Source organism: Aspergillus lentulus (genome assembly GCF_001445615.1).
Source record: "Aspergillus lentulus DNA, contig: Alt09, strain: IFM 54703, whole genome shotgun sequence".
NCBI classification, from domain to species: Eukaryota; Fungi; Ascomycota; class Eurotiomycetes; order Eurotiales; family Aspergillaceae; genus Aspergillus; species Aspergillus lentulus.
In genome coordinates, this window is record NW_028322117.1 from 22501 (window position 1) to 49946 (window position 27446).

At 52.0% G+C, this 27446-nt stretch overlaps 9 protein-coding genes and 1 non-coding gene across 10 annotated transcripts, besides 9 other annotated features; 4 read left to right on the forward strand and 6 right to left on the reverse strand.

Moving 5' to 3' along the window:
- Window positions 1-125: part of a sequence feature (Protein overlapping with rRNA (ALT_4854, GAQ07533.1) was converted to a misc_feature.) that runs on past the window's edge.
- A 55-nt stretch (window positions 126-180) lies between these two features.
- Window positions 181-356: a sequence feature (Protein overlapping with rRNA (ALT_4854, GAQ07533.1) was converted to a misc_feature.).
- A 65-nt stretch (window positions 357-421) lies between these two features.
- Window positions 422-485: a sequence feature (Protein overlapping with rRNA (ALT_4854, GAQ07533.1) was converted to a misc_feature.).
- Window positions 486-1446: 961 nt separating this feature from the next.
- Window positions 1447-1624: a sequence feature (Protein overlapping with rRNA (ALT_4854, GAQ07533.1) was converted to a misc_feature.).
- A 163-nt stretch (window positions 1625-1787) lies between these two features.
- Window positions 1788-1897: a sequence feature (Protein overlapping with rRNA (ALT_4854, GAQ07533.1) was converted to a misc_feature.).
- Window positions 1898-1952: 55 nt separating this feature from the next.
- Window positions 1953-2079: a sequence feature (Protein overlapping with rRNA (ALT_4854, GAQ07533.1) was converted to a misc_feature.).
- A 51-nt stretch (window positions 2080-2130) lies between these two features.
- Window positions 2131-2651: a sequence feature (Protein overlapping with rRNA (ALT_4854, GAQ07533.1) was converted to a misc_feature.).
- A 620-nt stretch (window positions 2652-3271) lies between these two features.
- Window positions 3272-3446: a sequence feature (Protein overlapping with rRNA (ALT_4854, GAQ07533.1) was converted to a misc_feature.).
- An 86-nt stretch (window positions 3447-3532) lies between these two features.
- Window positions 3533-3685: a sequence feature (Protein overlapping with rRNA (ALT_4854, GAQ07533.1) was converted to a misc_feature.).
- Window positions 3686-3844: 159 nt separating this feature from the next.
- Window positions 3845-4551, forward strand: ALT_4855 (uncharacterized protein; the record flags this gene model as incomplete). The annotated part of the gene is made up of 2 exons (XM_089599815.1): window positions 3845-4130; window positions 4394-4551. The coding sequence occupies 2 exons, from the start codon at window positions 3845-3847 to the stop codon at window positions 4549-4551; spliced, it is 444 nt and encodes a 147-aa protein (XP_089455692.1).
- A 54-nt stretch (window positions 4552-4605) lies between these two features.
- ALT_t100 lies at window positions 4606-4694 on the reverse strand. Its single transcript is given in 2 exon segments — window positions 4606-4641; window positions 4659-4694. It is a non-coding gene; the product is annotated as a tRNA-Pro (tRNA).
- A 4613-nt stretch (window positions 4695-9307) lies between these two features.
- Window positions 9308-10991, forward strand: ALT_4856 (putative MFS alpha-glucoside transporter; the record flags this gene model as incomplete). Its single annotated transcript, XM_033564312.2, has 3 exons — window positions 9308-9475; window positions 9533-9553; window positions 9600-10991. The coding sequence occupies 3 exons, from the start codon at window positions 9308-9310 to the stop codon at window positions 10989-10991; spliced, it is 1581 nt and encodes a 526-aa protein (XP_033420203.2).
- A 357-nt stretch (window positions 10992-11348) lies between these two features.
- Window positions 11349-12539, reverse strand: ALT_4857 (DUF3716 domain-containing protein; the record flags this gene model as incomplete). The annotated part of the gene is made up of 2 exons (XM_033564311.2): window positions 11349-12045; window positions 12100-12539. The coding sequence occupies 2 exons, from the start codon at window positions 12537-12539 to the stop codon at window positions 11349-11351; spliced, it is 1137 nt and encodes a 378-aa protein (XP_033420202.2).
- A 2723-nt stretch (window positions 12540-15262) lies between these two features.
- On the reverse strand, window positions 15263-16702 carry ALT_4858 (F-box protein; the record flags this gene model as incomplete). Its single annotated transcript, XM_033564310.2, has 2 exons — window positions 15263-16489; window positions 16544-16702. The coding sequence occupies 2 exons, from the start codon at window positions 16700-16702 to the stop codon at window positions 15263-15265; spliced, it is 1386 nt and encodes a 461-aa protein (XP_033420201.2).
- A 1045-nt stretch (window positions 16703-17747) lies between these two features.
- On the reverse strand, window positions 17748-19367 carry ALT_4859 (putative metalloproteinase; the record flags this gene model as incomplete). Its single annotated transcript, XM_033564309.2, has 3 exons — window positions 17748-18223; window positions 18272-19081; window positions 19148-19367. The coding sequence occupies 3 exons, from the start codon at window positions 19365-19367 to the stop codon at window positions 17748-17750; spliced, it is 1506 nt and encodes a 501-aa protein (XP_033420200.2).
- Window positions 19368-21451: 2084 nt separating this feature from the next.
- On the reverse strand, window positions 21452-21799 carry ALT_4860 (uncharacterized protein; the record flags this gene model as incomplete). Its single annotated transcript, XM_033564308.2, has 2 exons — window positions 21452-21655; window positions 21710-21799. The coding sequence occupies 2 exons, from the start codon at window positions 21797-21799 to the stop codon at window positions 21452-21454; spliced, it is 294 nt and encodes a 97-aa protein (XP_033420199.2).
- Window positions 21800-22413: 614 nt separating this feature from the next.
- On the forward strand, window positions 22414-23471 carry ALT_4861 (aldehyde reductase II; the record flags this gene model as incomplete). Its single annotated transcript, XM_089599816.1, has 2 exons — window positions 22414-22928; window positions 23066-23471. 2 exons carry the CDS (start codon window positions 22414-22416, stop codon window positions 23469-23471), a joined length of 921 nt encoding a protein of 306 aa, XP_089455693.1.
- Window positions 23472-23846: 375 nt separating this feature from the next.
- Window positions 23847-25524, reverse strand: ALT_4862 (MFS transporter; the record flags this gene model as incomplete). The annotated part of the gene is made up of 2 exons (XM_033564306.2): window positions 23847-25390; window positions 25455-25524. 2 exons carry the CDS (start codon window positions 25522-25524, stop codon window positions 23847-23849), a joined length of 1614 nt encoding a protein of 537 aa, XP_033420197.2.
- Window positions 25525-25839: 315 nt separating this feature from the next.
- ALT_4863 (putative glycosyl hydrolase family 88) lies at window positions 25840-27345 on the forward strand (the record flags this gene model as incomplete). The annotated part of the gene is made up of 4 exons (XM_033564305.2): window positions 25840-26007; window positions 26064-26242; window positions 26297-27191; window positions 27250-27345. The coding sequence occupies 4 exons, from the start codon at window positions 25840-25842 to the stop codon at window positions 27343-27345; spliced, it is 1338 nt and encodes a 445-aa protein (XP_033420196.2).
- Window positions 27346-27446: the final 101 nt, after the last annotated feature.

A 27446-nucleotide genomic window follows, 5' to 3' on the forward strand; every position in this document is an offset into this window, starting at 1 on the left:
GGCGCGAGGCCTCCCCGGCGGCCGTCGAAACGGCGGGCCCGCCGAAGCAACAAGGTACGATAGACACGGGTGGGAGGTTGGACCCAGAGGGCCCTCACTCGGTAATGATCCTTCCGCAGGTTCACCTACGGAAACCTTGTTACGACTTTTACTTCCTCTAAATGACCGGGTTTGACCAACTTTCCGGCTCTGGGGAGTCGTTGCCAACTCCCCTGAGCCAGTCCGAAGGCCTCACCGAGCCATTCAATCGGTAGTAGCGACGGGCGGTGTGTACAAAGGGCAGGGACGTAATCGGCACGAGCTGATGACTCGTGCCTACTAGGCATTCCTCGTTGAAGAGCAATAATTGCAATGCTCTATCCCCAGCACGACAGGGTTTAACAAGATTACCCAGACCTCTCGGCCAAGGTGATGTACTCACTGATGACTAGGAGTCTGCGGCATGGCGCCATGGCCCAGCACGGCGCCGAAACGGAGTAAGGAATCTGGCAATTAATCAATTGAGGCTCAGCGTCGTTGTCATGAGCCATTGACATAGACTTTCCCGCGAGGTATTACTCGTGCCAGCACCAGATCTCGAAGACAAGTACAGTCCTGTCTGCCTTCACGCACATGCACGCATTCGGAAAGGCGCAGGGCTAGTTAACAGCATAGCTCAGCTCAATCCCGACACCACATCACCTCAGCGATCAACACAAACGAGCAGGAAGACATGACAACACACACACAATCAGTTGCACAAACGGGATCGTGCTGGATCCTCTGTGCGAAGATAATCTTGACCTCAAACAAATGGTTGCTCAACTTTGTGGATGAGAACAAGACTCCACACTGTCTTCAGGTCTATACTGTCTGCTAACATGGTCCTAAAATACACACCGTACATTGTCACGAATAGCATTTTCAGCCACAGCGGGTTCTTGCGTCTGAACAAGTCCAAGGATGTTGAGCTGTACTCGGTCAAGAGCGCGTGCACTAATCGCGCAAGATCTGCGGTGCTGGGAGGCTTCTGAGCATCAGCGGGAGTATAAAACTGTACATGCACATGTACAGACCGAGAACGTTTTTAGAGGACAGAGATGTGAACTCGATTGAGCAGATCTATACGAACGACAGCGAAGAGGCGGACGCAACGATCATCGACTCGTATGGCTGAAAACATGTGCATACACGCAGTCATGGTCCACTTCTGCTGGCGGTCTCGTTCGTAGTCATCTCATCAACGCGTATGTGTGGTTGATTGGCTTATGAATCTGATCTTGTTCGTGGCATTTTGTATGTGCTTAATCACACTTGGGGTCATGAATGTGGTGTTGCTCTCACGCAGATGTGTAAGATCATGATCTTGTTCGTGCTCCTTAGCCTTGAATATCTTCTCCGGCTTCTACATGTGCTTGTACACGGGATTGAACGACCATATGATTATGTACACATTCTTGTTCATACATTGGACTGAGCTTGATATCGCGAGTGTCCTTCCATCCGTGAGCTTGTAAAAGTCCATCTTCCTCATCATGAGCTCATCCTGATGAATGTGGTTGGGCTTGAGGTCATTCACGCGCGAGGTGCAGGCCGTGATTGTGGTGTCAATGTTGACCATGATCTTGTTCAGCTTCACGTTCATCTTTCAACCAAGGGGAGCGGCACATCAGTACACTGGATTGACATGAGCATGGGCTGGTAGTCCTCCATGGACTTGGCGGGGTTCCTCTCCATGATCGAGTCGATGTGGATGAACCCGTCTCTGGAGATGTCGTCAATCGCAGAGTTGGTAATGGATTGTTCACCCTCTTGCGCTTGTCCAGCCCCTCAATGTAGTTGAACGATACTGTACCTCTGGGTGCCGTCTTGAAGAAGAAGGTCAGCATGCCGCCGTCGTCCGTCAGATACCTCTCTACTACATGGCGATGTATGCAGAATGTGTCCTTCATTGTGTCGATGTACAGGGTAACCGAAGGCTACCTTGTCACGCATTTGCCTTTCGAACAGCCGCATGGTCCATTCCATCCGCAAGAACCTCGTTCGGATGTCGACAGAGCCCTGGTTCGTGGGCACGACGACAAAGGCGGGCTGGTACATCTACAAGCTCAGGTCCGGGATCTCGAACATAAAGCGCCTCTTGGGCTCCACCATGACGGTGTGGTTGAATGAGTACGAAACGTGCCTCAAAGTTCGGGGCCGTGTTGATGCTGGCCACCCAATTGAAGCACCAAACATTTCGTCAAAGCCCTCAGGCACGTCGTACAATCCGTGCGGGGGCATGGTTTTGTTCATGCCTGCTCGATCATCTCTATGTTCCTGTGTGGGTACATGGTCCAAAGTACCAGCTTGTTGGCGAACGTGAGCATGTGTATGTCCTTGTGCATCCTCTCCAATATGTCCAAATAGTGCTTTGAGCCTTTGAGTGATGATCCTGGTCATGGGCGCGTCGAAGTGTGAGCTGATCAATAAGATTGTGAACCCGTCTTCGACAAGCTGTCTGATTGGGTTGAAGTACCGATTGCTGTACGGAAAGGTGTTACTGATCATAAGCGAGTCTACGACGTAGCCTAGCTGTGCGGGCGTGGTGTACGTTAGGATCTCCTCCGCGATCCCAGGATACCGCTCGATCCCGAGTATCGATGCGAGCATATTCGCGGACCTGTTCATAGCTATGCTTAGAGTACAACGTTACATTAGTGTCGCAGCTGGCACGGCAAGCACGTTCATGGTTTTGGCTTGTTCTTGATGTAGATCATCGCGTCCACTTGCTACCTCTCCTTCTTCCGGAAGGACGTGGGACGTGCGGATCTCCATAGGTTTGAACAGTGTTGGATACGTCTTCATTGCGGTGGCCACACATACTAGTCTGTTCTTGGGCTTGTCTAAGGCTCTCTGCTTTTTCTTCTGCCAGCTGTCACCTACGTCCATCCTTATGATCGCGGTGCTGGACGGCCTGACGTTGATCTACAAGCGCGAGCTGCCCCCCAGCTTTAAGATCTTGACACTGAACGCGGTCTGGTTCTAAAGTTTATGAGCATGATGATGCTGATGATCGCCCGCATGTCCTCGGAGCAGAGGCTGCATCGCCTTTGAGCACATGCCGCACCCCCTGTTCACGTTGTGACACATCTTCGCTCACGTGTACATCTTTCTTCTTGCGTTGAGCTACGTTATCACCCCCGTGCCCGTGTTTTGAAGACGAATTCGTTCCCATAGCCACACTACATCAGCCTCAAAATATCCTTCAGGCTCTCCAAAACGCAGCCTGCTCCTGTTCGCGACCACGTACTCGTGTGGGCCCCGCTGTTGGCAACGCATGCTATCTGCATGACCAGGTGTGCAACCCTGGGCAGCAACAGGTAGAATCTCGTGAACGCCTTCCCGTGGTTGAACGCGGCATTGGTGTCGGGTCGTCTCCAGGAGCTCGCAGTCTCGTACATGACTTTGAGTGACTCCATCTTCTCCTACGAGGTGATCTTCCCGCAGTAGACGTAGTACAAGGTTCTGTCTGTGATAATGCATTCTCCTCGAGACCGCCAAGTGGAGCAACTTGTTTTCCAAGAACCAAGAGTTCGTTGGAAGCTGGGTTCCTCAGTGGAAAGTCGTCCCTGGTCCGCACGCAGTCGTCTTCGACCACCACCACGGCTGTCGACACGTCGAGGGCCGTGACCTCGTAGTAGTCTGGCGGTAATTCCATGACCATATTTCTAGATGACGCAGATGCAACAAATCTTACGCGACGCATACGTGTACGTGGAGGCGTGCATGGACCCCTCTCAAATATCCGCTTGGCCTTGCTCCCGTGCTCTGACTCAAACATGAGGATGTACGGTGTCACAGAGAAGCTCAGGATTCCAGGAACATGGACATGAGCAAGGTGCTGGGCCTGGGCTTGGTCATCATCCCAAGCTGGAACGACCCCGAGGACATGACCAGGGATGAGCCCAAGCACGTGAACAACATCTCATTCAGGTTGTCGAAGGAGGGCTTGCGCATGATCATGACCACATACCTGTACTTTCCCTTGTTCGTGGATACCATCGAGCACGTCTACGCGGACAACCCTCGCTCCGTGGTGGCAGTCGTGCCCTGGCTGTCGAGCGTGCTGTGGTCCTGTGGAAGACGTCTTTCGGGGAAGAGGTGGCGAGGTCAGTGTCACCATCAGTTTCAAAGGTTCTGGTGGAAGTTTTTCTTGCACTCGGCACAGTATCAGGGTCAACAGCTCCTGCAGTGCCTTTGGTATTGGCCCCTTGCACCTCATGAGGGTTCCCCGAAGTCAGGTTTCCCGGGCGTAGTAATTGCGCTGTGAGAGTACATAGCATACCGTTGATATCTCACAGCCAGTGTAACCATTCTAGAAAGAACATCATCATGGTTGACCGCTACTCCGCTGATTGACATAACCCATAAGTCGATATCGGTTCACTGCCGTACATTTACCACGAAAGCTCTCGCCGCGTTGTGTATCTTCGGGACGTCATAAGAATCCCGTACCATCGCCGAAAACCTGGAGCTTCAAAGACTACAAGGAGGGAAACCCGTGAATTGGAACTGGCGCTACTTCTGTGACTCGAGACGAATGATAAAAAAAGCAGCCGAACGCGGAGGGGAAAAAAGAAGATAGGCCCGAGCCGCGGATCGAACGCGGGACCTCTCGCAGATATGCTTGGGTTAATCCCTAAGCGAGAATCATACCACTAGACCACCCGGGCGATGATTGGTTGAATTGCGATATCTTCAACTTATAGGGCAGAGGATAATGAAAGTGACGGAAGGATCATGAGTCGGGACTGACTAACTTATTGGAGCCACAAATCTCAACACTGGACGCAACAAAATGTATTATTACAGCCATGATTGGATCCAAGACACTTTTAATCCAGAAAAATAACCCATATGTGTTACTCCAGTACTCCTGCGTGAATTGTACTCTGAAACCTATGGCACATCCGGTTATGCGGATCGCAAGTTTCGCAACTCAATCGAGGAGTTCTCTACGAGTGCGAATCATCTGAAGCATACGTACCCTGCGACTATTTGTGATTCAAATGGTGTCTCACATGCGAAGACAATGTGCTGCCGCTGCTTTGATCTCCAAGGTGCTGAAATGACATTGCGAGGTGCGACAGCACCATTATTCGAATCAAATCATATCCAGCAACTATCCGTACTGGGTTCACATCCACGAGCTGGTTGGTAACTGTTTCGGTGGCCGCCTGGGTCTTTCTCACCTTTCCACGGTTGCGTTGACTTTTGACGATGGTACAAGTAGAATCGATCCATTTACGGGTAACATGCCCACGTTGTGACGTTGTTGATTCTGCTCACTGCAGGATATATATGTAATCTCCAAGCGACACCAATGCATTGTGCGAAACCAAGCGATATTTCTATCATCTGTTCAAGTCTTAGCTGTGTCGAGCGTCAACACAACATCCAGCACGAGGGGTGTTCCAGTCACTGGTGGACTGCGCAGCAATATTCAGCTGATCTGCGGTCAAAACATGAGGGCCGCAAAGTCCCTCTTCCTCGATTGATCCGGCGGGTTATGTGGATGATGGATCTACTTCCCATCCTCGAAACCCCCGCAAGTATGTCGCTGTATGACACGGTCCAGGTGCATATGATTGAGCATCATTTCATCGCACTTCCAGCCGAGCACGGATATGCACCTGTTGCTAAGGTTTTGCTTACAAGGGGTGCCAATGCCGATATTTCCCTTCGTGATGGGACCCCCAGTCCACGCCAGTCTGAGCCATGCTGATAAATGAGATTTTTGCCATGGTCAAACTGCTGATTAAGGATACCGCAGGCAACCTCTCACTACGGATAGAGCGAACGCGTAATCAGAAGCTGACTCTGGGCGTTACACCATTCAACCACACAATATCCTCATGATTCAGGTGCTGTTCTATACCAGAGCCACATTGGAAACAAGACGGGGGGCATGATTCTCCTGGAGGGATGTATTACTACCATGCATCATAGTACTCGTGAACAAGTGTTGCTTGTGGACTAAGGGCACGGCTCGAATGATCAGCCACGTACACAGGATGTTTCGTTGGCTGTGGGCTCGTGAGGTGATGAGCACTTCTGCGAGAGCTCTTTTGTTTACCTCGAGCACGAGATGTACCATGTAGAGTCAGGAACAACGTATTGGACGACTTCATTATGCTTGATGTCATTGCGGTAAGCCGCTCAGTATCCTCCACGTCGGCTTACAAGATGACGTCTCCGCTGGATAGTACCCAGCCCGGCAAGGGCTTCAGATGGCGGTCATGACGTCGTGGGTCTCTCAAATCGTGCGTTCAAATCCCAATAGGCTTGCGCTCATCACGGTGGTAGTACTGACCACGAGTCGACCAGCATGTCGAATACAGAGTTCGAGGTCGCTGCGTTTGGAATTTGGCGATTAACCTATTTCTCCTGGATGGCACTGACTGCGCAGTTAGACGGCCGGTCCAATGTCGTACCTGCGAGGAGCAATTTCCATCGAATAGGCCATTGCATGATCATGCTGCGGATTGCGAAGAAATGGGCGCATTTCACGTTGATGTTGCAGACCTGCCGGTCAAGCAAACCGTGTCTCAAAATGGGAGCACTGGCTCGGTGTCAAGGTAAACGGGTGGAGGTGCATTTGCTGTGCCAGGGCTTGAGCGGTTTTCCGGGTACGCTGCTTCTTCTTCGAGTCATCATTGCCGTTATTGGTTGGTGGTATTTCGGGTCACTTTGAATCTTTTTTGTGTTGGGTGTGCGAGTCGTCAAAGGTCTCTCGTTAGCTTGTAATTCAAACGGCTCTCGTGATTATGTTGTGTAAATCTGATGAACAAGAACATGGAGGTTCCCGAGTCTGAGGTTCAGATTCGAGGGTAAGTCTCTGACGCACAAAGCTCGTATGTGATGTTTTTGAGGAGACTTTCGGGCGAAAGAATGGCAACTCCGTCTGTCTTTCGATATTCCTGCAACAATCACTGGTCTTCCCGAGAGAATTCCTCTCGCTCGTCTGCTTGTTACGTATTCTCTCCTCCGCCTGCGTTGCTTCCCTCGAGTCTCTCAGAGTTTCTGTCGCTAGCTACCTGGTGTCAATTGGATTAACTATCCCCTCGGGGTGTTAGGGCTCACGGTGTAGCTTGACTTCGACCGTATACAGCGAACAGGCGAATGCTTTTTTTTTTCGTCTGGTGTCCTGTCCTCGAAACTTTCCAAGCTTTTGCTGAGCTCCCCAAAAAGCAGGTCCTCAGTGACCGGGAAATTGGTATCGGATGTATTGAGAGGACCAAGTGGGTGTTGGCAAATAATACCAGGGCCCTACATTCAATCACTACAGGCCGGTGTCGCAGTGCAACTCAGAATGACAGCTACAGTTCTTGTCTCTGTTCCTGAGGTTCTCGATCAAGTACAAGACAGCAAGCCGTGCCCCTTGCTGTGTTCAAAGATCCTGCCGTGCCTGTATATCGGAAAAAATACTTTTGGAGAAAATCTCTTCTTATAACACAGACAACCGTACGTCTCGCGTACTAGCGAGGAGTGAGGTCATTATGTCTGGACGAATCAAGGAGTGTCCGAGGCTTTTGTTAACGTCACTGGTGATGTGTAGCAGGTTCAGAACTTACCAGCAATCAGCATGACGCCCTCAGTAAAGCTTGCTCTCTTGTGCAGTTGGCGGGTTTCATTGTGGTGAGAACGCATGGTTTCGGATGAGATAGTGCTTGTAATCTCGCATGATCGAGGTACGGTTCTTTTTCCTAAGGGTCAGTCACTCCTTGACGTCTTGATCAAGGATGGCCAAGCAGTATGGAGATTTGAACCTACCGACATTGTGTTGATGGTTTTGCATTCAATCGTAGTCAGGTGTACCCTACACATTGTACGCGCAAGACCTCAACAGTGTAAGCATCGAATATATATTAAGACTGCGGCCACAGGACACGCACGAACGAACGTACGAGGGGCGTTATTGCACAGACTGAGCGTCCTTTGACTACTCAGTCAGTCATGGGACGTTTAACCAAAGATCTACTCTGCTATTGATACGTTCGTCTGATAGTCATGCGAATAGGAAGTCGTTGCGATGTTGTCCGATTATCGACAGTGGACTACGAAGAACAACTGCCACAAGTCGTGTTCGATTTTTCAGCAATACCATCGTCGAACACACTCACTACGCATGGAAGGTGGATATCGAACTTGGCTGTCTTTTGCTCAATAATCGAGCTTGCATGTCGACTGGACGAAAAAGAGGACTGTCCTCCGACCTCGAGCCTTCCATCAGCGCTATGGGCCACGAGGTGACCATTACGGTCATATTAGCCTTATGTTCGATACTATGTCTACTTCTATGTCTCTGGTACAGTTTTGAACGAGGTGAAGGGTATTTCTTCGGAGAGGTAGGTGGACGAGCTGGAGATGACTGCACAGTCTGCACTCGAACTCCCGAAAAGCTTCATGCGAAGCGCCAGTGCTATCACAGTGTATATCAAAGGCATCGAAACAACTTCAGAATGATCCAAAGACAGCAATTCTAATGATTACTCCGAGAGGATTCCTAAATGTAACGGAGTATGTGATTTGGGTTCTTGAATTGAAGGTCTGCGAATCTGACGCCTGCGGCTTGAGCCCTGTGTGGCGCATCTGAGTGTGGCTTCACGTCGCCAGCCCCGTCCGTCCCGTGATCTCCCAGCCTCTTGAGCACAGCACAGCCACCTACGTCTCTCGCCACAGACCTCCTCTGCCTTCAAGTGCTGCGGTAGACCCCTTGCGACCATGTGCCGCGACCGAAGACAAGTCATGTGATCACTGCCTGCTCTCCTTGGTCAAAGAGTCAGAGCTCCCTCCATCGAACCCAATTGTACGACGAGAACCGAGTCTCGGTGGACGGATGATGTGGATATACAATAATATATGCTACAGATTCACCATGAAACAGTCGTACGTCGTACGTCGTAACTCCTATGTCTTTGCTCAATTTATTCTTGTTTGCGAGGGTCGGAAGTCCTCCGCAGCTGTAACACGACCGCGAAGCAAGCGTTTCGTTTGCCTGTTACCTTGCACCAGTATCTGGCTACCAGCATAGATTTTTTAGATTGGAATGGCCCTTGTCTCTTGTCTTCTTTATCGCAGCTTGCCGACCGTGGAGATCTGCCAAGGCGACGGTTGAGCAGGAAGCGGAGGTCGACGAAAAATACTCGGCGGCTGATTGGAGATCATCGAATGGCCAAGATTCAACGTGAGGGACCTTGTGAGCGCTATCGCAATCTCGAAATGCGCAGTAGACATTCAAAATGCTTCATCCCGCGCGGATTGTTCTTCAGGAGTGTCAGGGACGATGGCAATGACTGAAAAAAGCACGGCGTTGGTGCAGTCGATCCGCGCCTCGGCCCTCGACGACTCTCAACGGTCGCTCGAATTCACCAATTACGAACATTCGCTGACGTTTTGGATTGCACTTCGACAACACTGGCCTGCAGTGACTTGGGGATTGTTTATGAATGTGGTACGTGAAGGAACTGGGACATTCGTGCCATTAGGACGCTCATGCTGACCCCGACAGGCGACCGTGCTCAAGGGTATTGTAAGCATCCCGTCAATCGTGTTTAGAATCCCATCTGACCTCTTAGGACGGAGGTATCGTGCGCAGTATAGTCGGACTGGACGTCTTCAAGCGGACCTATGGCTACCAGCATGAAGGAAAATACATCATCGCCGCCCGGTGGCTGTCAGCCTTCAACTACGCCACGCTCCTCGGCGCCATCATAGGAGCTCTTCTGTCGGGATTGGCCTACGATCGTTTCGGTCCACGCGTGATGATCACCATCTGCTCATGCCTCTCCATCGGCTTCATCTTCGTCCAGTTCTTCAGCCACACACCCGCCCAACTGTTTGTGGGCGAGCTGGTGAACGGCAGCATCATCGCCTTCTACCCGATCTGCGCCTCCGCGTACGTCAGCGAGGTCACCCCGCTCGTGCTACGCGGGTTCGTCGCGACGATGACCAACCTTGCCTTCTCGATCGGCTCGCTCATTGCCTCGGGGATCCTCAAGGGCACAGCGGCTATGGACGCCACGTGGTCGTACAAGATCCCCATCGCGGCGCAGTGGGCCCTCCCGACGGTCATGCTGCTGCTGGTCGCCTTCGTTCCCGACCCACCGTACTGGCTCTGCAAGCAAGGCCGGGACGACGCCGCGACCGTGTCGCTGCGTCGGCTGACCACCGCGCATGGGGCCGAGGTCCACGTGGCTCGCAAACTGGCGCATATCCGGGAGACGCTACGGCTGGAGGAAAGCTTCCAGGGCGACCGACCGACGTATCGGGAGTGTTGCCGGGGGCCGAATCTCCGCCGGCTGGTGATCTGCGTGATGGCGTACAGTATGCAGGCGTTCACGGGGAATGTCTTTTTCATCAACTACGCCGTGCATTTCATGGAGGTGGCGGGGCTGGACGCCTCGCATGCGTTCTCGATGAACATTGGTCTGACGGCCATCGGGCTGGTCGGGACGTGCGTCTCGTGGTTTCTGCTGTCGTACATCGGCCGCCGGACAATGTACCTGTTCGGCTGTGCGTCGTTGATGGTCCTGCAGCTCGCCATCGGGGCGATCGATCTTGCTCCGCGCCGGACGAGTACGACCTGGGCGCAATGCGGACTTATGCTCGTCTGCAATTTCGTCTACGATCTGACGCTTGGTCCGTTCTGCTACGTGCTGCTGGCGGAAGTCTCGTCGGTGAAACTCCGGGGGCTGACCATCGCTTTAGCCACCGTCAGTTGCTACGTCTGGTCAATTGTTTTTGCGGTTGTCATTCCCTATGCCATGAACGAGGACGAGGGGAATTGGAAGGGCAAATTGGGGTTCCTCTTCGCAGGGACGAGCCTGTTGTGTACTATATACTGCTTTCTGTGTCTCCCGGAGACTAGAGGGAGGACCTTTGAGGAGCTGGATATCCTGTTCGAGAGGAGGGTTCCAAGTCGAAACTTCCCGGGCTACAAAATCGAAGTTCAGATACATTCGGAATAAGAACCTGACAACGCAGTTGCAACGAGTTTACATCTTCCTGAAAACGACAATGGTAAAGAACAATGTAGCGCAGACACGAGAACTCTAGCAGTTTTGAAACAGCAACACAGGAGAACAGGCATTAGTCAAGGGAAATCAGACGACAGAGTCAAGGACGGTAAGCCGAAAAGACATGCAGAAAGAACAGGCGAAAAGACCGACCAACCCACCTCAATAGTATTACGGCACTTTTGCAATTGGGAAAAATTTGCGAAAAAGAAAGAAAACAGAAGAAAAGAACATAGGAAAGGAAAAAAGGAGATAGCCTTCGTCCTCCAGTATAATTGCGAAACCGCAACTCTTCAACCCAACCCTGGCCTACGCGTCCGAATCAGAGCCCTCATCTCCCGAGGACGCGCAAGTCGACGAAGTGTCCGTCATGTACGACATAACCGAAGTCTCTGAACTCTCCGAGTGGTGCGAAGGTTTGGAGGAGTCCGAAGAGACCGAGGTGTCCGAATCGCTCGGTGAATCCGACAACACCGATGAGTCGTCTTCATCCTTTACTCGCAAGTTATCTTGGCGTCTGAGGCGCCGCTCCAACACCTCTTTGCGGGCACGGAGCCCGAAAAGCAAGTCCTCAGTCTTTACAGTTAACTCTCCCACGCGCAAGAGGTCCCTTTCCTTGAGAGGCTCGGTGGGCCCTCGCAGCGTTCGGTCTTCTATCTTCACACAAGAGGACTGCTTGGTGGCACGAGGAGATGACTGTACCACGACTGATACTTTGGTTCGTCGTCCTTTACGAGACAGGGCTTCCGACTCGGCTTCGCGTTCACGCTGACGTTCACGTTCTCGTTGAACCCGCTCAAGTGCTTCCTGACGTTCCCGTTCTCGTTGAACCCGTTCGAGTGCTTCCTGACGTTCCCGTTCTCGTTTGATCCGTTCGAGTTCTTCCAGACGTTCCAGCTCTCGTTGAATTCGTCCGAGTTCCTTCTGAAGTTTCCTTTCTCGTTGAATCCGTAGGAGTTCTTCCTGCTTGATGACGGCAAACAGCCCGCCGCGCCGAACGATTCCCCTGGACTTCAATCAGCATGCGTACCACAAGATGAGTCGAAGGGAGTCCATTTACCTCGTCTTCGTTTTCTCAGGATCATCAACCCAGGCGCTTCCTCCGTTTGCCTCAAAGTTCACGCGCAAAGAGCACTCGGAAGGGCGCTTGTAATGAATACAATTCGAGCATGCATGAGTATAAAGTGCTTGATTTTTGTAAATCGGCGCCACCACGCACGACTGCCACACGCCTTTACCACGTCTGCAGCGTGAACAGGAGTCAGCCTCGGAAACCTTCTCTCCCCGCTCGTGCAGCAGCGCCGCTGATATTTGATGAGAATCTTTGATAGGTGCTTTGACTGGCCTCCCGCGCGTGTCCGTCGACCAGTCCTTTTTGAAGTCACGGGTTATGTCAAGCAACTCGATTGCACATTGGTCTGCCTCCTTTTTCTTACATTTGCGCGCTTTCGTTAGGGCCGTGTCACGGTGCTTCTTACTACGCCTGCGAGTGGCAGTCATTTTTGCGAAGAAGCCAGAAGGAAAAGGGCGAATTCGACGAGTGAAGATGAATATCCGGGTATAGAGACCGGAGGCAGAGGAAGAGTAAGCGAGCACAGCAGGGGACGAGGCCTAAGAGAGTTGCAGAGAATGCTTGGCTGGAAATCAAGAAGTCGATTCCCAGGGGGCTGAAGGGGACTATTTAACCTTGCGCGAGGAGGAGGGCAACAAAAGATCACGAAGTTGGTCTGAAGGATCCAACATGGGAAACTGAGGGAAAGGGTCTGCTAGTGCTCTCATCCTGGTAAAATTGCTCGATCACATTTGCTTGTGGATGGCGGGAGGCTGGAACAGCGAAACAAGCCCGATCATTTCTCACATCATTCGATTTTTGCTGTTTGGAATTTGGACGGAATACATGCTATCAAATTACCGCCCCTGCACTCTTCAGTCCGTGACCTTTTGGGGAAATTGCCGACCGTCATTGATGGAGCGTGCTTTGTACCTGCAGCATGCGTGATCGAGCTTCGAGCTGGACGAATAGGCGAATGATCAAACCCCCGACGACACACAGTTGGAGTCTCGATTTATCACGTCAAACGCTTTAGCCCTGTTCCTTGTAAAATTCTCTCGACATGCCACTAGCTGATTGCCTACTATGGACCCACTGCTCGTTGCTTTTTGCACCCACACCAGCCCGACTGTATTCTTTCAACAGGGACCCCGGCGGTTTCACTTGCTGCGGACTGTCGCTTCATCTCCAACTGAAGTCCGATCGACACCACTACGCTCCGTACGAATATGTTTTCGAGTCGGCAATTAGGCCTGCGGAGTGTGGACACAGTGGGAAGACAATCTCCCAGATGGCCGAACGGCTCGGGCCGATGACAGAAGGATTCAGGAATAAAAAGCCTGTGCAATTGTAGCTGGGGTTCCTACGCTTCCGAGTTCGTGAACAGTAATCCGTAGTCACCCTAAAGGTCTCCTCGACTGACTTCCTGCTGTTAACTCGAGACTTAAACGAATCCACATGGATTGGGACGAGACTTACAGCGATCCCTCTTCGTGCACCATTGGAAACGAGCCAAGCGACATCGATTGTGGAAAGATCAGCGAGGGACCCATTTGGCGGCGGAGGTCCAGACGTCCCCCGGAAGCTACAGAAGTTGACATATCTCGTTTTTCTTCCGGGGTGAGCTCCAGCCTCCGTCCCCTGACAAGGATCGTGCAAGGCGAAGGTGCACATGGAATTGCCTGTTGGCGATCCAGTTCAACTAAAAAAAGACGTCGGATCGAAAAAGGTTACTGATGAAGGGTTGAATGTTCGCTGCAAAAGCATCTCAACCCCTAAGCACTGCAGCAATTGTAGAAGCCAGCTTGCTCCAAGATTCCAAGACAAACGACGGCATGAACAGTGTTTTCCTGCAGGATGCTTCTCCACTAGTCCTGCACTTCCTGCTTCCCGGAAGACCCCCACCCGTTTTGACAGATCTATCATCTATCCCACGAAATAAAGTCGCACAATCCCTGAATCCTTCTTCTTCGATCATTCGTCCGATCTTTCATTGACTCAAGCTGATCTGCAGCAGAACTGTATTTTACCAAGCGCGCACGCGACGCGTTTAAGCGCGTTCCGTCACCTCTCTGGTTATCAGCTTCAGGATCACCAGACTTCTCCTCGTCATTGGGCCCTTTCCATGGCTGATTCTGCGGTTTCTGATACAGACTATCAATTCCCAACCTCCTCGATTTCCAAATATTCCCTGCAAAAGTCGGTGTGGCGTGACATTGTTCACCAACTTGTCTTCGAGGCCAATCGGGTTGAGAGACATCTTCCGCGGTCGAGGCAGCCGGCGAGGCAATGGTCATCGCAGAGCGTTTTGATGGCGATCGAGAGCGACATCTGAATTCCACAAATTGAGTCGCCGATCACAATGTTGTATGTGTTGAAGTATCCCAAGCCTGGTGGACCGTAGCTGGAGTGGATGGATCATGACCAAGCTGTGCATTTTCCTTCCTGGCGACTTGATGACTTTTCCTTTCCTGCCATCAATCTGTCGCTGAGGACAAATTTCACCCCTCCGCTGGCACTTGGCAATCCTTTTCCTTCCCTCCTTTCCTCTTCGTCTTTTTATTCACCCTAATAGTCTGCGTGGGATTCTCGCCTCTTCGCCAATGTGTCTTTGCCCCGTCTCCTGTGTTGTGCCGTCCTGCACCTTGAAATATCTCCATCATTATATAGGCCCAAGCCCTCTTCGCTTCTCATGAATCTACGGCGTGTGATGAGCTTCGGCAACCTCTACTCCGCTGGGTGTTCCTTGTTTCCTTCCGGTTTGCATCCTGCCCACTGAGCCTCTGGGGAACCCTACAAATCTGCAATCAGGCCTCTCGTCGAATTTAGATTCTTTTTGTTCCAATCATCACAGTGGCCTATCCTTTCCTCTCTTATATGCTGCTTGCTAATCTCCGTCTTGATACAGGCTCGCATCCGTCAACCCGTCCTTTCCACGAATTCCCATCGGTGATCCCTAGAACAGGTCGTTCCCACATCCTGCACTCGTCCATACTCCGTCAATTTTTTCGGTTGAGATCGTCGGATGGAATGACTGCAGCTCTCCAACACGATCATGGTCGAGTATAATGGGAGCGGGAGATCCTGTGCGGATGCATCCGCCATACAGGTGAAGCTAACGGGCGTGTAAAATGAAATGTCATAATCAGGACCTTGATCGATTGGCTAACAGTTACCCCTCAAGGTCGATTATGCGCTCAAATAGTTGGATCTGTGTCTCTTGGCGGAAGAAAATCTCCCCTCTCATCTCGGTATCCCAGGAATCCTCCTTGTAACATTCCCATTGTTCCCTGCATAACTCCAATTGCATTTCGTTCATTGTGCTGTCGGTATAGTCCACTGTGGTTAAATGCCACAATTCCTCGGCTTTTGCACGAAATGCAGTAGCTGTCAGGCTCGACAGAATATCTCTATCCGGGAGATCAATGTCATACATGGTAACATGGTATGTCCGAAACCCGTCTGCCTCTGTTTGTTGCCACTGGTAAGTCTGGTCCAAGACGCCCAGCTTGCGCACATATTGCGGCCGGTCAAAGCCGGACTGGGATTTTGGATCCCAGGCTAATCGCAGCAGAAGTTCGATCACGTGAGGTGGACGGATGATGGATCGCAGATCGTCTATAAACATACCCGTGCAGTCGTCTTCGAGCGCTTCGTGAAAATCTAGTTGCAATCGGGAGGGATGTCTTAAGCCCCCCATGTGCGAAACGTATAGATCGAGAGGAGAAAAGCCGTGCGGCGTCGCAGACTCCGGCGTCACCTCAATCCAGTCGGCAACAGTTCCTGAGTGGTCAAATATCTGGCTCACCAGGAAGTACCATACAAAGTCCAGAACCTCAAAGATGTCAAGCTTCTCCTCGAGGGAACGTCCTGGGTTGTTGGACCATCGATCGTAGACTTTCCTTTCCCACCGGTTGAACTCTCTCTCCGTTTTGTGCTTGGAGACCCGGATCACCCAGGTCAGCTCCACGGCGACCCAATGGGCCGTGAGAGCACGGTAAAATCGCTCGTAGGCCAGCTGCTTCTCTTGCAGCGGAAGTTGCGCAAAAGATTCGCAAATATCTTTAGTAAATGGGCCAGCGGTTTCATCTTTCCCGGCGATTTCTGGAGAGTAATTCCATGATGTCTCCCAGTCCGCCAGATACGACGAGCGAACGGACTTTTTGCAGTAGATATCAAACAATACCTTCATTGCATGCCACCTGGTGACGATTTCCGCCACGACCAGCGGCGATGCGAGGAGATCTGCTGACGGTTCATGAAACGACTTGACCATGTCCGTGTCCGGTCGGCGGGACATTGGCAGCCGCGGTTGTGTAGCGTAGATTTCAGTGCAGTCCGCATGGAATTGCGTCAGTTGGGAGAGCTGGAGGTCGTGTTTGTGATATTCCGAGCGTTGCTATGAAGAGTCAATCGTTTATTAAAGACCTGTGTTTGTGAGACTGGAGCCTACAATAATCGACTTCATGATCGTGTGCCGATGACCTGGACGGTCAAGGATACGACACAGCTGACGACAGGAACGTCCCAGACGGAGCGCATCGTCGATGTTATCCAACAATTGGAAGATTCGGAGAATAACCTCCGCCGGAAGACTCTGGAGGCTCGTCATTTCGAATTGATCGTTGATTGATGGAACATCAAGGTAGACGGAGCCATCAGAGAATCTCAAAATTGCTGCAGTCTAGCGATAAGATGATAAGGGTGCGAAGTGATAAGGCGATAAGCAGAAATCACATGATGCCAGCAGACTCAACTCTTGATTCCGAGGTTCAATCTCAAATCAATCCAGTTACCGTGTCTGTGCCATTGAAAATGCATCCTCCTGGTAGGTGGGGTATTTTAAATGAGGGATGATGTGCCAGAAGTAAAACCAGTGCATGAAACGAGAATTTCATGCTACTGTTTGCGACTCGAATTGATAATGTGAAACCAGAGTACCAGACACAACAGAAAATCTCTTGTCTCATTGGCCAACTTGTTAATATTATGCTATATTTTGTATTTGCTTTCAATCTAGCACATACGACCATAGGGACTGGAAAACAGGGCTTCCCGTCCGCTTAGCCGTACGGAGTACTTAAGCCAGTATTATCAATGCGACAGAAGTTATATGCATAATGCGCCATTGAAGGCCTCCTGCCTAATGAGTGACTCAGAGTGAGAGACACTAAACTGCAGGGTGAGTGCGGGTGAGTGAGGATGAGTGAAGGTAAGCTGAGCAATGCTATCCAGCAGCATAGGTAAGCATGGGTGATCAGTGGTTGAGTGATTCTGTGGTGACTGGACTTCGTACGTTCTAAGTATATATATTAGAAGCCATATCCCTCTAGGAATGACATGATTCTCTTTGCATTGGCAGATTTACATAATGTCTAAGGCTATTCTGCTTGAGCCCATAGCTACACATTTAAGTTTATGCATATGTACATACTATTCTATGCGCAGTGATGTTGTAATGGCCGTATATAATTTACTATAGTGGAAATGGATAACATGTTAATGGTTAAACTTGCAGGTAGTAGTAGTGGTGTGCAGGAGGAAATTGTCAGAGGGTGTGATCGATTGCGCCTCTGGCATTCTACGTTATGTTCATGCTTACGATGGTACGATCATGAGAAGCAGGAGAATGATTGATACACCAGACTGAATGCTATTTATTCTTGATAAAAGCCATCCCACATTGTCTGTGCATTTGGCTCTGTCTGTCCTGGCTCACAGCTGCCATCCCACATTGTCTGCGTACCTGGCTCGGTCTGTCCTGACTGAGAATTGCCGTCCCACATTGTCTGCGTACCTGGCTCGGTCTGTCCTGGCTCAGAGCTGCCGTCCCACATTGTCTGCGTACCTGGCTCTGTCTGTCCTGACTGAGAATTGCCGTCCCACATTGTCTGCGTACCTGGCTCGGTCTGTCCTGACTGAGAATTGCCGTCCCACATTGTCTGCGTACCTGGCTCGGTCTGTCCTGGCTCAGAGCTGCCGTCCCACATTGTCTGCGTACCTGGCTCGGTCTGTCCTGACTGAGAATTGCCGTCCCACATTGTCTGCGTACCTGGCTCGGTCTGTCCTGACTGAGAATTGCCACCCCACATTGTCTGTCCCCCTGTCTGCCCCTGGCAGTTGAGGTATACGGCTAGTTGATGTTAGCTAAAGGCAGTCAAAGCGCAAAAGGAGGAGGTACCGTTAGCAAACAGTGCATACGAATCCGCATTGTTCAGCGCATTATTAGTACTCAACGCCGTAGCAGCGCTGTATCCATAGCCCAGATCCTCCGTGCCAGGCGGGTACACACCAGGGGCATGGGTGAACTCATGGATGATGGTGGTGGCCTGGTCCTGGCCGTGGCAGTCATTCGTCACTCCTTGGAGCGTGTAGAAGAGCTCGCAGTTAATGACCTCGTTGGTGGAGGGGAGGGTGTAGGCGAGGACGTTGGAGTCGCAGTAGCCGTAGGGGTCGGAGCAGTAGTAGGTGGTTGAGCCACCTCCGTTCGACGAGGCCTCGCTGGCGACGGCTTTGAGGCGCGCGGCGACAGTGCTGCGGATATCGCCGGAGGTTGACTTAAAGTACTCTGCGAAGAGCGCGGAGGAGCCCGAGGAGGCGGCATTGGCGGCTTTGCTGGCGATTGAGGCGGCGTTACGAAGGGCTGTGTTAAGGACTGCAGCGCGGTTGCCAGTGCAGGATGAGGTGATCTTTGTGCGGCGATCGAGGGGCTTGATTCTCGCGTGCACAGCGGCAGCCTTTAAAGCGTCGACCTCGAGTTCAAGCTCGTTCGAGGAATAAGGGATGTAGCCGGTGATCTTGTTGTTCATGGTCATGGGGACGAAGCCCTGGGTGCGGACGGTGATGGGGCCGCCTTGGGTGAGATTGGCGGTGCTGGCGATGTCAAACTCGTCCTCGTAGGTGGCGTCGGGTGCGAGGGTGGTCAGGGCCTCATTGGAGATGCCATCGCTGCGGAGTCGCTGCTTGATCCCGGTGAACTCAACCTCGGTGGCTTGAACTCAGGTTAGTGATGTTTCCTCGGCGACAGGGAGACTTTTCGGGGAAGGGAGAGAGATACCATTCCGGTAAAGAGAAACCTTCTTAACAGGGCTAGAATCATTGAAGAAGTTGAGGTGTACAAAGGTGATTTTCTCACTGCCGGTGTTCCTGACCACAGCCTTGATCCGGGTGTTGTTGACCTGGCTCAGGGTGATATCAAGAGCTGGGGCTTTGGCAGGAAGAGCCAGAGCGCCATGGACAAGGGCCAGAATGGCAGAAGCGAGAGCAGTGAGTTTCATAATGGACGATTGGATGAAGATTGCTCTTGCTCTTGCGCTTTGCTCTTATGATGCTGATGCTGATACTGTCAGGCACGCTGTCATCCTCATATTTATAGATATCCTGACAACTGAAGCAGTCGATATCACAGAAAAAACCTGGCAATTGAACACGGAGAACAACCAAAACAGGAGGTTACATCGTATCCCGTCTGCAAGGCTTAACTTGAGAGGTAACACCTCGGTTGTCTGAAGACATCTCCATGGTGTTTTACCAATCAGCATAACCACTCCACAAGGCTTATTGAGCATCGCTACGAGCCAGATGAATGCCGAAGGGGTTGGCTTGGCTGGGCCCACCGGCCGTCTACAAGAGGTTGAGTGCGAGGGTCCAGTCAACCCGTGCCTTGTCCCCACCAGCCAACATACTTATATATTACTGAGGATATGTTGATTCTTGTCTGCGTGACATATGCTGGGATTGGACGCCAAGAGGGCTGGCAGGCCTGGATATGATGAAGAGGTCGACCTGCGCCTCCGGATGCTTGATAGAGGAATCCGCGTCTAGTCTGGTCTGCAGGGTCCATTTTGCTTATTATTCACGTCGTATTGCTATTGTGTTGACATAAATCACGTGTCGACGAGGTTCGTTGATCCTGCGCGGAATCTATCGGCGCCCCGTATCTAGTTTCAGACCCTGGATTTAGTGAAACCGAGTGGAGTCGCTTACTGGAGAGTTGTAAGAGAAGTGATACAAGTACTCCGCAGTGAGTCAAGAAAAAGAACCACTCATCGAGTAAATCGCCGATCATCAGACCTTATCAATCCTTATTTTCTCCTTAATATCCGGCTGATACTTGGAGACCCGAAGAGAATGCGACCCAAGACTTCCTGTCTCACCGTCCCATTCTTTAATACCAGTCATTTACTGCTATAAAGACCCCTAAAGCTTGGCGACTTGAATATATAGCTCGGCAATTTACACCATGTGTCTAATTGGCGGATCGGATATCCCTCATGCAAACTTGCGGTTTCATTATTCATAAGGAGACATGTATGGGAAGTATCGACATGACTTCTTGACCGAGACCGTCATCACCTCACTAAAGCCATCAGCATAGCACCAATGCGCTTTTGGTTGGGCATGTACTAAGGATCGAGATTATGACAATCGTCCAGAGGCACGGTGACTGATTTGCTGCCCTCCTCTATTGTTTCTAGCCGATATGCATGATCCCTGTCAGTTACTGCCTTCCAAGGCGGAGGGGATCCAGAGATCTACTATTCAGATATCTCCTTTATATCGGATATCTTCAGTATAATGCACTGGTATATGAATATCTTCACTGGGGGGCGAATAAGGGTATGTAAGTGCCTGGAAACTTCCCTGATTCTAGCGGAACCTGCCTTATCTGCAGTGGATGATACTCTTAGGCTTGGCTTGCGTAAGTAGTTAGTGGACAATTCCGTGAGAGGGGAAATACCGTGTGGATAGGGCTGACACTCAGGTTTAGAATTCACAGCATTGACCATGGCCATAGTTATGGTTCGGATTCAAATGGAGCATGTGAAGTGCTGTTGGGCCAGTACGTTGATGATATATGGTATATATACTGAACCTTGTATCTCTTTATAGCAGACACACTGAGTGACTACAGACGGTCTAGAAGATCGCGTTTGGAGAAGATTGGAAACCGGAAGAGATGAGAGGCTTATTGATAGTACGACCTGCGATAGTAACCCATATGCTGCAAGACTATGAAGAAGGATGAAATTGCTAGAATTATAGCTCCCACCATGCCAAAGAAATACCAATGATACCTCATCTCTTCAAGGAAACTTAACCTTCAAATCGTCCTGTACCACTGAGTCACTGCTACAGCAAGCCTCAGTATCACTCAACGCGATTCCTAGTGAGATCTATACGGACCGATCTCCTTGTTCTTGCCCAGCTCTCCACTGATTTGGTCATTGGCAAATTTGTCTGCCGGGAGGAATTTGAACCAACTGAAGTGCGTACGGGAAGATCAGTACCTCTGGTAGATCATTGCACTATCATCTGTCAGCACTGGAAGCTTTCTGATAAGGTGAATGACCGGAGTGCCTCACTTGCGTGCGCTGGAGCCTCCCATGCATTTTCCACGGGGATAGCCGAAGAATCTTTCCCCCATACCCGGCTGGGGCTCGACCATGAAGCCCCAGTCGTTGGCAGCATTGTTCGCGAACCCAATGGCTGGAGTGGAGGAGATGATGGGTTTCGAGTCTTCATACCAGCCTCCAGCCTCGACGATGGCCACCTCGTATCCCGCCTAGGCCAGTCGTGTTCCTATGGGGATTCCCGCAGTGTCTCCCCCGACAATCACATAGTCGAAGGTGCTGTTCCGTGCTTGGCCGTGGAGAAAGGCGCCCGCCAGGGCAGAGAGCAGAGCAACCGGAACAGACCAGAACATCATTTCTCAAATGAAGAACTGAAATTGACAGATGGCCCGAGTATGCAGCTAGGTAATATCAATTTATGGGCGTGATGGATTCAGCTGCGTGTCCCCCGCGTATGGACCTGGGTACACATCAGTTACGGCATCCGCATTCCCGTGGCGTACTGTCGTGTACCAGCTGCGACGACGGGTTGCGCTGTAGAAGTGCGAAGAAGAAGCTTCCCGGTGCGTACGGAGTTCCAAGCAAATGAACCATCAAACCGGAGACAAAATCAGATTTAGCTGACGGGGACTTCAGGAATCATGTCGGGATTGCGGGAGGTGGTTCCATCTCCGGGGCTAACGAACAATCGGATTTGGACATCGCCGGAGTACAGAAGCAGCCATGTCCACCACTAGGACGCGGTTGCTGGAGTTGTATATCTGCTGAACTTGTATTTCTGTATTCTTCAGCAAATCGACCGTTACGGGCTTTTTATCTAAAAATGCTACTATCAGGTATCACGCACTTATATTAAGCCATGTCTCGTCGACTGGCAGACCCAAGTCAACCAGAATACTGAACACTCCAAAATACATCGTGCCAGTCGCTTCTTCTCTTACCCCAATCAAAAATCAGTGGAGACTCGATCATGGGTTCCACTGCGCCTACCACTGTCCCTTCTGGTGGCCTCGTCTTGGTCACCGGTGTGAATGGCTTCCTGGCCTCTCACCTCGCCCTCAACCTCGGCTACAAGCTTCGAGGGACTGTACAATTCCAGGATAAGGCGGACTGGATTACGGAAGCGGTCTCGAAACGCTATCCCGACGCCTCCTTCGAGACGGTGGTGGTGCCGAACATCTCCTTTCCCGGCGCCTTCGACGACGCGATCCGCGGCGTGGATGCCATCGCCCATGTGACCAGCGACCTGTCCTTCGGTAGCGATCCCAAAAAGGTCATCACTCCCATGCTGGAGGCCCTCCGCAGCTTCCTGCGCAGCGCCACCAAGGAACCGAGCGTCAAGCGCTTCGTGTTGACCAGCAGCGCCATTGCCGCTTTGACTCCGCAGCCGGAGAAGGAGATCCACATCGACGCCAGCACCTGGAATGACAGCGGCATTGAGCGGCGTGGCGACCGGCGCCGTACGACCCCGAGCGGTGCTAGGACGTCTACGCCGCCCTGAAGACCTCCACCGAGCGGGAGTTCTGAAAGTTCGCCCAGGAAAACAAGCCCGCCTTCGTCGCCAACACCATCCTACCGGATTTTATTGTCGGCCCAATCATCCATGCAAAGCAGAACGGCAGCACCGGCCGCTGGGTGAAGGAGTTCTTTGATGACCCTGTCAATTACTACAAGCCCCTGCAGACCATCATTCCCCGGCACTTTGTCGACTCCACCGACATGGCTCTGCTGCATACTGCGGGCTTGACAGAGGAGGATGTGCAGTCTGTGCAGAATGAGCGCCTTCTGGCCTTTGCCGGCCCCTTCAACTTCAACAACTGGTTGAGCGTGTTCCGGAAGATCGATCCTGCGAAGCCGTGGCCGGAGGATGATCCGAATCAGGTCCATGATCGCAGTACTGTGGATACTCGGAGGTCGAAAGAGCTCCTGAAGCGGTACTCAAGACCTGACTTTACGTCGTTCGTTGAGAGTGTGCGCGATAACTGTCTCAATAGCGACCCGGAGTGGAAGCGGTCGAACTTTCCCTGAGTGATGGGATGAGGTAGCTTATGTAGTCGAATGAACGCTTTTATGTCTTTCTCGTACTATGTGCCATATCTCTGAGTAGGGTTGAGCGCTCGTTAGCCTTAAGTATCTGTTGTAAGCAAGTCTGCCGTGTGTGATACTATAGGTCCGGATTCGCAAGATGCCAGGCATCGTGCGGTACTGTCGGTCTTCTGGCCTTGTGGGAATACTAGAGTCCGACTGGTTTCCTTACATCTGTTGCTCAGGAAAGATGGCTATACCATGACCGAATTCGTGTCTCAAAATCCCAACATCTTTTTGGTAGATTAGTAAGTTCAACAGTATTCCCATCGCTTCCTCGTCCCCTCCCTCCCCCCTCCCCCACTTGCAGAATTTCCATTAAGCACTCTGGGCCTGAGACGCAGTAGCAGTCTTCTTAGCCTTCTTGCGGAAGTGATCCTTAACCAAGAAGGCAAGACTCAACACCAGGCCCAAACCGGCCAACCCAAGCTCGAAGTAGAATGCACTGCGATACCCCTTCTTCTTTTCATCATAGGTGTGGCCCCCATTATTGACCTCCCGCTCCACCGTCCCAGCAAAGCCCAGTCCCAGCGAAATACTATAGTTCACGATGGTCATGACCACACTGGCGCCGATGCCCTGGTACTTGGGTGGCACGGCATCTGAGAAGATGATCGTCGCGGCGGGGAAGGATGAGTCCATGCCAATGCAGATGATGAGCACACTCCAGAAGAAATTGCCCCAGTAGATCTGGTGCGTCGGCATGGTGGCGATGAGAATCGACCCGATCAGGTACGCAATCATACCGATGACCATGACCCATGCGGCTGAGATGCGGCCGAGAAGCTTCCCCACTGCGAGGGCCGAGCAGAGTCCCGAGGGAATTACTGGGCTGTACCAGGCAGCAAGAAGCAGTGGGCTGACTTTGTTTAACTCCATGACGAAGACGGCGGCATAATACACCCAGATGCCGAAGGTCGCCCAGCCACAGGCGGTGCAGCCCAGTACAAAGGCAATGTCCGAGTTGAAAGCCGCAAGCGGCAGGATGGGATCCTTTGACCAGTGCAGTTCGACCCAAAAGAAGGCCGCTGCAAAGAAGAATCCCAGGATGAGGGACACATATATGTATGGCTCTTGCCATCCGACCCCGGCGGCCTGGTTCCACGCGAAATTGATCAAGACCAGAGAGGCCACACCAGTAAAGCAGCCTGGAAGGTCCAGGTGTGCGATCTTCTGACGGACCGTCAGGGTTTTGGATGTAACACTCAGCGGTTGGGGAGGGATGGACCAGGCGGAGAACACCGCCAGGCAAGTGAGTGCGATGGCCGCGCTCCAGTATGCCCACGGCCACCAGGCCAGAGCAAAGAGGCCGCCAGTTGCAAAGCCAGAGATGGCTCCAAAGGGTGCGCTGCCGCCGAAAAATGCAAAGGCCATGTTCTTGCGTGGTCCAGGGGCGTATGACTGGCCGAGGATGGCAATCGCGTTGGGCAGCGTCACGGCCGGACCCATTCCCTGGAAGACACGGGCGAATATGAAGAGAACCTGCGTTGAATAGACCGACAGACCGCAGACAAGGGTCCATAGCGCGTACCAGCCCATGCCGATGATGAACATCTCCTTATGTCCGAAGTCGTCGCCCAGCCGTCCGGCAATCAGGACAAAGGTGCCAATGGTCAAGCTGTAGCCGGCCACCAGCCATGACAGCTCGTTGCTATTGGTGATTCCGTACCAGTCCCCGATAATACGGACGATGTCCATTGTTTGGCCCAGTCCAAGCTGATTCGTGTACATGGCCGAGCAGATAGTCAGGATAAAGGGAATCTGGCGAGCAAGAGGGAGGGTATCCATGATGTAGACATGGTCGTCCTTGGTGCTATTCTCATCTTCGAGGCTGGGCATCTTCTCGTCATCAGGGAAAGTGCCTGCTGTCAGTCAGAGCGGGTTTTCTCCCCTTCGAATTCACCAGAAGCATATAAGGAGACGCACCTTTCGGAAATTCTCCCTGAGACGAAACCGATTGGGTCTCGCTGGAACTCTGGTTCGACTCAGCAGCCATGATGCTTGTCTATTAGGACTTGATGAACCAAAGAATGCAAATGATTGAGAGGATGAATATATTACCCTTTATAGAGGAGAATTGGTAGTATCATTGCACCCACGGTGCCCAAGACCGGACTTGGAAGCTGCGGCGATTGTCCGCCGGGAACGACCACCGAACTCCGAGGTCCAAGACCGTCCAACTCCGGGGCGGTCTTTTAGGGGCGGCCCCGCCCGGAGTCGGGCGATCTTAGGGCTGCCATAAAGCGACGGCCATCCGCCTCCTACGCTCATGATTTTTTGATTTCATGATCTCCTCCACCAAAGCAGCAGTATGAAGATCCTCCATCCACTGTCGTGTTTGCTCTCGCTGGTTCTGGCCAACACGCCCGGTCAGGCTGCCGTCCGCTATCCGAAGCACTCTACCTGGATGCTGGAGAGTGTCATCGCGCGAGGCGAAGGAATCAATCTGGCCGACGGTCTGTTGGGAGTCATTCAAAAGGTACAGCACCGTTATGCATGGTTGGAACTACGGATTATTCACACATACATGCATAGGGATTATTCCAAGAAGCACTCAGAGCAGCCATCGCCCAATCCAGCGACCCCGGAGAGATCGCTAGATGGACGGATTATCACCGTCGCAGCGTAGACGCCAACATCGAGGACCTCCTCAATGCGACGGCGTCCTCCCACGATCTGTCGCTTGATCGATTGTGTGTCGGTCGGTCGATTATGTTCGTGCCAGCTCTCTCTCGATCATCCGTATGAGTCCTGACTGACGCATCCAGGGAGATGAATCTTGATGGGCCCCTTCATCGCAACGTACTCGAGGCCCTCCGAAAATCTCTTGACAAGCAGTATCGGAACGAGAACTCGGGATACTGGTACTTTGACGACCCCCCGCCTCCCTACCAACCTTACGGCAATCTCTCGTACAGCGACGGCATGTACGGCTTCGCTCCGTTTGCCACCTTGTACGGCATGACCTACGGCGACCGACATGTGAACCTCGACTCCGCCCTGCTTCAGCTGGATCTTCTCTACAAGCAGAGCATAGAGCCATCCACGGGCCTGATCAAGCACGGTTACGATGGCTCGCGAGAAGCTCCCTGGGCCCACCCAATCACCGGTGCTAGTCCGATTGTATGGGGTCGGAGTCTGGCATGGTATCTGATCGGCGCGGTGGATACCCTAGAGATCGTCACATCCAAGTACGAGGACAACCCCGCCGCAATGCAGAAAGACGGGACCGTGCAACGCATCCTCGAAATCTTTCAGCGTCTCGCCCAAGCGACCACGGACGCAGTCCAGGACTCCGCCCGAAAGACCGGTCGCTATGCCGTCTGGCAGGTGATGGATCGGCCAGGAGAGCAGGGGAATTTTGTCGAAGCCAGTGCCAGCGCCATGATTGCGTACGTGCTGGCGAAGGGGGTGCGTCTGGGTTACTTGCCTCCGTCTTCGGAGATGGCTGGAGAACACGGCGCATCGACGTATCTCCGGGCCCAGGACGCGATGCCGCATTCCTGTGATCAGGCGCGATATCAGGACGTGCCGGATGTGGCGCGCGCTCTCTACCAGGATGTGCTTGAGCATTTTATCGTGCGGAGGCAAGAGGATGACACCCTGGATTTCCTCGGGACGAGCATCATTGCCAGCCTGCATGAAGAGAAGCCGTATTACGAGGTCCGTTTGTGTCCCCTTTCGAGATCCGGTATTTTCTGGCTGACGCTTGTGTCTACAGTATTATACTCACCGAGCAGTCACAACGAACAGCTTAATCGGGACGAGTGCGTTCACCCTCGCCTCCCTAGAGATGGAGCGCGCGGGCATTCAATAGAAGTAATACAATATGTCGGGTTGATAATTCGGTCAATTGATGAAATAGTACAAGACTTTGTAATATCCATGTCATGTCACGATGTTGAAATTGATTCGTTT